Consider the following 8921-nt stretch of genomic DNA (forward strand, 5'->3'; position numbering starts at 1 on the left):
ATTTTAATTTACAGTACTGTAGTAATATTGCATTTATTGATCTAGATCTCATTATCACAATCAAAAATTAAAAAAAAAATTGTATAAAAGTAGGAGATCTTTAGCATATTATTCTATTCTACACTAAGAATTTTGGCTGAATTAAAGAATTGGTGAAACCTTTACATGGCTTACAAGAAAGCCACATACTTTTTCAGTGTTTTCAAATGGTAATTTTAAATCAGGTAAATTACATTGAACAAATTTTATTTGAGAAAATTACCAAGTTCAAAACTGCTTTAATCAGTCATTAATAAACCAGACTATTTTATGTAAGCCTACTTTCAAGATTTGAGGTTCCTGCAAAAATAGTTTTTCCTGTGATAGTAAACTAAAGCAACATCTTTTAAAGCAAATGGAAATTTGATAAAATTCTTATCAAACTTTAGAGCAGCTTTTCTAGTTCACCAGACCTTTTATATATTTGTTTCAATTATTTGTACATAGTGGTGAATTAAGTTCTTTTAATTCTGTTCCCTTAAAACATTAATGTATAACTTTTGCTACAGCTAGAAAAAAATATTTTCTGAAACTACAGAAATTCAGGAGTAGTTGGAGGGTATGTTTAATGAATGTACTGAATAATTTTGACAAAAAGGATACATTAGCTTAATAGAACAATATTTTGAAATGTTTGTTAGATTATGTGAAAATAAAGTTCCACTAGAAGTCATTTGAAAATTTCAAAATACAATATCAGAATACTTCTTTTTTATATATTTGTTTAGAGTGAAAAATATAAATCTATTAAACATTATGTCAAATTATTTTAATCTCTGATCTTTCACATATAATGTTTTAAATCAATAATTATATTTCAAACAAAATCATATGATTACTAGCAAGACTGAAATCCTTTATTTGTGAGATAAAGACATCAAAACCTTAAAAAGTTAAAAGATGCATACTTGTCTGCGACAGCTTTTAACTTGAATGCCAGTTTTCTCACTAACATCATCTAAATCTTTACGATTGCGAGCAGACAGTTTTTTCCCCAGAAACTCTCGAATGACTGCATCATCGAACTCATAATACCTGAAAATAATATCAAACATTTTAAAATAGATGAGAAGTAAAAATATAAGAAAATAATCTACCTTAAACAAAACACTTATTCCAATTTAAATGAAAGTAAATACATCAATCCACAAAAACATCAAATTAATTCTTAATGAAATTATTTTGCTCATTATCTAGCAAAAGCATTTTCTCCTATCATTGTAATGTTTCATTTATAGAGCAAAAGGAAAAAAAAAAAGAAAATTACAGTGTTTAAATTTTAATATAATAATCATCTTTTTCAGGACCATCTCAAGGGTAAAAGGTTTGCCTAAGGTTCTATGTGAGTGATACTCGACTTTTAAACAAATATTTTGTTTATAGTCTTAAATTAAAAATGTTAATTCTTATAAGAAAATATAACTGATAGTATTTACATAAATTTTGAAATAAAAAAATTGTTTCATACAAAGTGGGGGCATTTTATTATTCATATTTTATTTAATTAATTACTTTTAAAAATTAGAAATATAATATAAAATGCCAGTTGAGCATTACTGCTTAAAATCATAAATAGCATTTTTACAGATTTGATATAGACTATTATTTTCGCAAAAAGCAACAAATATTTTAAATAGTTAAAAACATTTCTGATTATTCTTTATATTATGACTAAACATAGAAATCTCAATTACTATCAACATTTGAGACTAAATAGAAATTTGGTATAGACTTTAATAATGATATTAAAAATAAAATCATATGTTTGGAGAAATACAGTAATCCCAAATCATCATAGAGTGACCATAAAACTTATGTTAAAATATAGATTCTAAGAAATCATGGCAAATATTACTAAGCATTTATTAGCAAAAATGTTTTGGAGAATTTTAGAAAGCTATTTCACATAATAATTATCATTTTCAGAATTTTCAATGCAGATTCTGTTAGAACATTGTGTGCATTTCTTAGGATGCAGTATAAAAATTCATATCAATCAATATTTAAAATGGGAAAAGCTTCTTAAGGACTTAAAATTAACAGTGGTTTGTTGCTTTAGGGCTGCTATAATTACCAGTGGTTCGCAAGACTAACAATCAAAGTAAAAGGATGGTATGTTGTTTTGGTTTTATGATATTTAGTTTCATATTTTGGCCTGTTTCACTGTTACAAAATAACATATTTCATCATAATGTTGAATATTACACATTTTTCGAATTACAATCACAGTTAACACAACAGTTAAAACATTACAAATAAACAGTGAAATTTTGTACAGATTAGTAATATCGTTATCACTGGTCCATGGATCATTGATTGAATTGTAATGTCTACCCTTGTTTATATTGGTCACACAGTCAATAATAAATCTTATTTTAGAATTAAGAAAGTGAAGAAATAACACATCTCTTCTTAATGGATCGAGAAATCTAGATTTTTCAACAAATTATTTAATGCCTCCTTTGGTTATAATTAAGATTTTTACCTTGTTTAACATGCCTATGAAATTTTTGTCTCTTCTCATTTTCATAAGGTAAAATTAAGTATAGATTTATGCATCATTTAAAATAGAATTCTCATTTTTACAATAATACATCATATATCATTGATATGCATTAACATGTGAAACAAAATCTTGGTACTCCTAAGGAAATAAGCTTTTATTTCCTTCTTACAGGTTTAAAAAAAAAAAAAAAAAATCAAACATTTTAAAAAAAAAATACAATTGTGGTTCAAAATTATTATTTTTAACAAAGAGAAAAATTTGCACAACATTCTATCTTGCAGTTGAAGAAATATAAAAAAAATTTTTTATCCTAATATTTTTTCCATCACTGTATTATATATAGAAGCAAACTATAAAGACTTCTGTATTGCCAAATCATTTTAAATTTTCATATAATCATATTCATTTTATTTTGAAAATACAAGCTACCAAACAATAAAAGAATTAAAAGGCTTACTTTGAGACAATGAGGAGCCACTCTATTTTTTGTTTTTAATTATTATTCAGGCTGGATATTTATTTTAACAGGGGCAATATTATATCAAGTCATTATCTAAAATAAGATTTTAGTCAGTACAACAACATAACAACATAAAACATAAACCCAAAACAGCATAAAAAAGACTGAAATATAAAAACAATGAATATATAATAAGCAAAATACAGTAAGAGTATAGACTAAATTTCATAGATTCTTTACATTAATCTGTTTTTAAAATCCTTCAAAAATGAATTATTTTTGTTTTTCAGTCTGGGACATTGTTTCTGAATAAGCTTTTCATTTATAACACTATAAGAGTTTATTTAAAACATATACAAAAATTATTTTTTTATCCTTATGTCTGATGCATTTATGAATTTATTTTTAAGTGTTAAAGAGAATGCCATTAACCCCTTACCTGCCGAGTAAAATTTACGGGATTCACTCCCCAGTGCCGCCGTTTTTCGCTCAAGTGTACTTTGTTACGCGGTGTTTTGGTGGGGGAAAAAAAGATGCATCACATTCATTGCACTGATAGCGGGATTCTTGACGAATATACACGGGAAATGAAAGCGAAAGAAGAATAAACCATGCCTTACTCAAATAGAAACACAAAAGCAATAAATATTATGATATAACTTTTCCAACACATCCCTTTCCCATTCCCCCTCCCCCGAAATTTGTAATACATTCATTGCAAACACTTTCAATGACAAACATTGGCAAACACTCTCAAGGTCATTTTACTGCATTCAGAAGGCGGGGGTGTAGTTCTATTTATAGCAGTGCAATGCAAAGCGTATATATACGCCTACGGCAGTTAACGCATCGTCTGGCCGAGACGTAAATATACGCCCGCGTAAGTTAAGAGGTTAAGCTTGTAATACAATTTTTTCTTTAAAAAAAAAAATCTGTTTTTAAAAACTTAGAACCAAAAACTACCAGCCACAGTGTTGGCATTTAAAAGTGATGAATCAACTTCGTTTTCATACTAAACAATTTAATATTGTTAAATTCATCAAAAATACTAACAAAATCAATTTACATTATAATAAAAATAATAATTAAATACATACAAACAAAACTAAGCATCATGAAGCTATAAATAAAAAGTCAAGAAATTGCTAAAGAAATAATAATCCCCTAAGATCCTTTGCTTACTATCAAAGAATTATTTGAAATTAAACTTTAAAAACAGTAGAAAATAACAGGTATTAACTATCTCCTGATCAGTTTTCTCGGTGGTGAATCTATGGATTGGATTAAGGGAACAAGATCAATTAGACTATAAAAAAAACATTATATAATAGTATTGAAAACGATGCTAGATGACACACTTAAGTAAATCTAGTTTAAGATTCTTTTAAGGCACTGATGACAAATGATACTTAAACTGAAAGCATAAAGTACATGAACAACAGTCAATAATAAGTTTTGACTCAAAATAAAAGCAAACTGAAAATAAAATAATTTTTATTTTATTTTTATAAACCATATTTTATTGCTTAGTTGGAACTCACTTAAAGACGATCTCAATATCTTTAAAATATCAAAATCACTGACCTTTCAATCAACATTCTTTGAATACTTGGTGCTATTTGAAATATCCATTGTTCGGTTAATCTTTTGGGATAATGAAGCAATCTCTCAAGCATTTGGAAAGTACGATAGTGGTCCAAAACATCACTGAGCAACATACCATAATCGACATCAAAGTTTTTTAAAGATCCATGGATAAGAGAAGTTGCTCCGTCTGATGCTAAAATAGTTAAAATATGTGGCACAAAAATTTTGAAAAAATATACAAGACAAAGGGAGGAAGAAAAAAACAATTTAAAATGTAATGACAACAAGAAAAAATAATTTAAAAATGAGGAAGAATAATGTAAGCATAGCAAAAACAACCAGAGTGAGCCCATAATCAGCACAAGTGGCTAGATATTTGCAATAAATAAAAACACAACTAATAATTAATGATTTTAGGATAAGAAAGAAATGGTAATTAAAATTTATCTGAATTGAAGAAAATTTTCATACATAAACAATAATTGTCGTTAACAAGCTTAAAATTAAACTGTTGCATTTTGAGTATGCTTTATTTTTCATGATCTTTGATTGATTTAACAACACACAAAAAATCAATAAGTGTTAGAAATCAAATAATCAGCAACTCATCCAAATACACCCTCTCACAATGAGCACAGTAAGCTTTCTAAAGGTGGTTTGGTACATCAATCGTCATCCAACACAATGCGAAAATTCTTTTGCTAAAAATAGCTGAGCGAAATCAAGAGTTTGTGTATGCCCGAACAGACAAATTATGCACTTTGTTTACCCATTCACAACCCCTTCTATACACTGTGCTAATAATACAAATTATGATAAAAAATACCTAATTTTGGAATATTCCGAAGATTAGACTATCATTTTATTCCAAAATGATCCTCTTATTATTTTAAAGTTTGATCATTATTTTAAATTTTGATTATTATTTTAAATTTTGATTATTATTTTAAATCTTGATGATTATTTTAAATTTTTTATCATTTTAAACGCTTATTTATTTATTTTTCAGTAGTCAGGAAAATTACAGAAAAAGGAAACTTCTATTGCTTAGATATTTTATTTTAATAACATTAAAGAACATCATCAAACATAAATATTATTTTGCAAAATCCTTTTCCATATTAAAAATTTTCTTCTTAATTATTAAAAAAATTTAGTATAAAGTGAAGTTTACAGAGGAAAGGAGTAGGAATTTTTTGTCATAAAGCAAACTGATAAAAACTTTTCATTCTATACAAAGTTTTAACATTAAGTAAAATATATATCTCTGGGAATTTTACATTAAACATGCTACTTAAATCTCTCACTAGTAAAATTTAGTGAAATAAAGTTATACATGTTTGGCTTCAGAAGTTTTCTCAGTCATAGAAACATATAGAATAGCAGTTTTTATTATAATGATTGCACTATACACTTCAAATATATCTTGTTTTAATAGTAATTTAAAACTTTACCTTCTTGACCAGAAAGCCACATTCCGTAAATCTCAGGGTCAAGTAATGTATTATTGCCAACAAATATATCTATGTCAACATCCATGACTATTTCGAAATGATGAGGGACTAACTTGAAGATCACACTATGGTATAGATACTAACTATGATATTGCGCATTTCAACTAGTAAAGTTAGTTCCAGAAAAAAATATTAAAATCCATTTTTTAATTTTTTTATTTTTTTAGCTAAAGATATCAATGCCAAATGCATACATTCTTAACCTTAAAACGTTAACTCTTACAGGAAAAGAACTCTTTGTTAACTTATTTTAATCCCTCCTATTGTTTCAAAGAAATGCAAAATTTCCGTATACATTTAAAAAATATTACTAAAAAATAAACGAAGAGACAGTCATTAGTCGCTACAACATCTATATATGTAATATTAGAAAAAATTTAAAGTTTTGCTTCTAAAACTTTCTCTGTTTATGGTTACATAATAATTTTGTAACTTCATACCGTAAAAATAACTCAGCTTGCATATCGCATCGACATAATATAATGACGTCATTACTTATTTCGCTAAATATCTAGATGGCGCACTAATGCTGAAGGATAATATGGAGAACTAGTAAGTGCAGTAGAATTTGCTTAAAGGGAACCACGAAAGGGACGGATTTTTTTGGATCAATTTAAAATTATTTGCCACCATTTTTTTCGAAAAATTCTTTTATTAAAAATTCACTTTTTTCACGAAACACATTAGAAAAAATTGTTATTCATATTTTAGGGGTAAAAGATGAAGATATTTCGCACCTGAATAATTTCGTACCAATTTTACAAGATGTTTCATAATCATCACTACTAAAATTATTTAGATTCTTTTGCATGAAATCGGATGGTTTAGAATAAAGCTTAAATGAGAAAAAAATAATAATATTTAAAACTACAGATATAGAGCAAACTAAATATTTTTGGTTTTATATACGTTTTCATAGTTATACTTGTTATTACCCTTCGGATCTGCCTTGTACCCGGGTAAGGATAGGGAATTTGATATAATCTCTAGTTTTTGAAAGAAAAAAAAATAATAATCTTTTGTTTCTTAAGAATGTGAAAATGAAATTTGTATATAGAAACATTTACAGCTCCTTTAATTAACTATTTAACATTCTTAAAACAAATTTCAAACTGGGAACTTCTTTCAGCCCCATGTTTTCCTAAAACTGCAAAAGAACAGACCTGAGATTCTGGGACTGGATACTTATTTAGAAAAACCTCCCCTCTAAGGCGTGGAAGGAATTTCAAACTCTATTGGTTGGCTTAGCAAACAGTGCTGTAGATTTGTTTGCTTTGTTTAGATGTAGGAAAAGTCTATCACAAAAGAAAATCACATTGCTGTACAAATTAGAAAAATATATTAAAAGAATACTTCGAAACTTAATGACAAAAGCACTTATCTCTTATCTTTGCATTATAAGCTATTTCTTTCTTCTTCTTCTTTTTTTTAAAAACATTTTTCATGCAAATTAGGAAGGAATTTGAGGAGATGCTCCAAATTATTTCCAAAAAACAAACAAAAAAAAGGGATAATATCCCTTGCTTGTGTAAACTAAATAAAATGAATAAATGTGTAGTCACATAAACGGAAGGTTGAAAAGTTTTTTTTATTTATTATTAAAAATAATGCCATTGCATAAACATGGTAATAAATTTCAAAATATTATGTTTTGAGACTAGTTGAAAATGATATGTATCCCAACTTACTATTAAATTAAGCTCCTAGGTATGCCTTAATAAATTAAGTAAATTTGGTATGAAAATTCGTAATGAAAAATCTAACCTTCAACTTGCCTTAAGCTTTTCATTGTGCATTTCCGTGTCAAGTTTGCTTAACTTATTGATGGAGTCTATTTAACGGACACTTTGCTCATTTTTTCTTAAATAATTTTGTTCGCATCACGGGATTCACTTGAAACTGGTTTAATATGAAGAAATTGGCAGCATATTTTTCTAAAAAAAACATATATTTACCTAGAAATAGACATATAAATAATTTTTTAATTTAATATTCTCAATAAAGGCAAAACCATTGAAAATTTAATGCCGGGAAACATAANATATATATATATATATATACAGAGAGAGAGAGAGAGGGGGGGGGACAAAAAGGATAAAAGAAAAGTGAGATTAACGAAGAAAATTAAGAAAATAATATGTTTTATTTACTGCGCATAAGCTACAAGTTCATAAAATAAGTTTAAAACATAAAGAAAACAATTCAAAAGATATATCCCAAAGGAGAAGATAAAAATAATGAAAAAATGTCCTTAAAAAATATTCATAAACTTAAAAACAACTTAAAATTCTAAAAAAAGTGGAAAATAAAGTAAAAGTTGGAAAATATATAATCCCATCATTATATATTTTCCTACTTTTATTTTATTAAGCAAAAATTCGAAATAAAATTAAAAATTGCAAAACAATACTGTCGAACAAAATAATAAAAACTGAAGAAAATATAGAATGAAACTGTAAATGTAACATATAAAGCGAGTAAAGAATTCAAATGTACTTACACTTACAGGCATTTTTCAAAATTGATTTACAATGTTTTCGTCGCCAGATTATTATAGTATATGAAAATAGAAGCGTAAATGGTGGAGGAAAGGAATAAACTAATGGCACGTTCCTACAAATGTACAGAAGCGAGCTTGATTTGATAGTTACCTCGGATTGACCCGAATCAAGATGTGCGTAAGGTAATAATTTTATACTGGATAATTCGAAGTTTATAATTAATAAGGCTAAGTAAAAATATCCTCAGTGATAGACGGATCATGGTTTAGAGTCCCCTTGCCGTCTGACTAACCGTGGAAGGTTTTCGTGGTTTT

The 8921-nt window shown here is 27.0% G+C and overlaps 1 protein-coding gene across 3 annotated transcripts in view; it reads right to left on the bottom strand.

Moving 5' to 3' along the window:
• The window catches only part of LOC107457493 (acidic fibroblast growth factor intracellular-binding protein), a 58534-nt gene extending 51992 nt beyond the window's left edge, over positions 1–6542 (bottom strand). For 2 of the 3 annotated variants that reach the window (XM_071187975.1, XM_043042103.2), the window contains exons 1-3: positions 6047–6517; positions 4590–4785; positions 948–1074 (exon numbers count right to left, since the gene is read on the bottom strand). In XM_071187975.1, coding sequence (XP_071044076.1) covers positions 948–1074; positions 4590–4785; positions 6047–6131 — 408 coding nt within the window. In that variant the 5' untranslated portion in view covers positions 6132–6517. Of the gene's footprint in view, positions 1–947; positions 1075–4589; positions 4786–6046 lie in introns of all 3 variants that reach the window. The other variant, XM_016075661.3, reaches the window with a different exon arrangement.
• Positions 6543–8921: the final 2379 nt, after the last annotated feature.

The sequence above is a fragment of the Parasteatoda tepidariorum genome, chromosome X1, assembly GCF_043381705.1.
Source record: "Parasteatoda tepidariorum isolate YZ-2023 chromosome X1, CAS_Ptep_4.0, whole genome shotgun sequence".
Classification (NCBI taxonomy): Eukaryota; Metazoa; Arthropoda; class Arachnida; order Araneae; family Theridiidae; genus Parasteatoda; species Parasteatoda tepidariorum.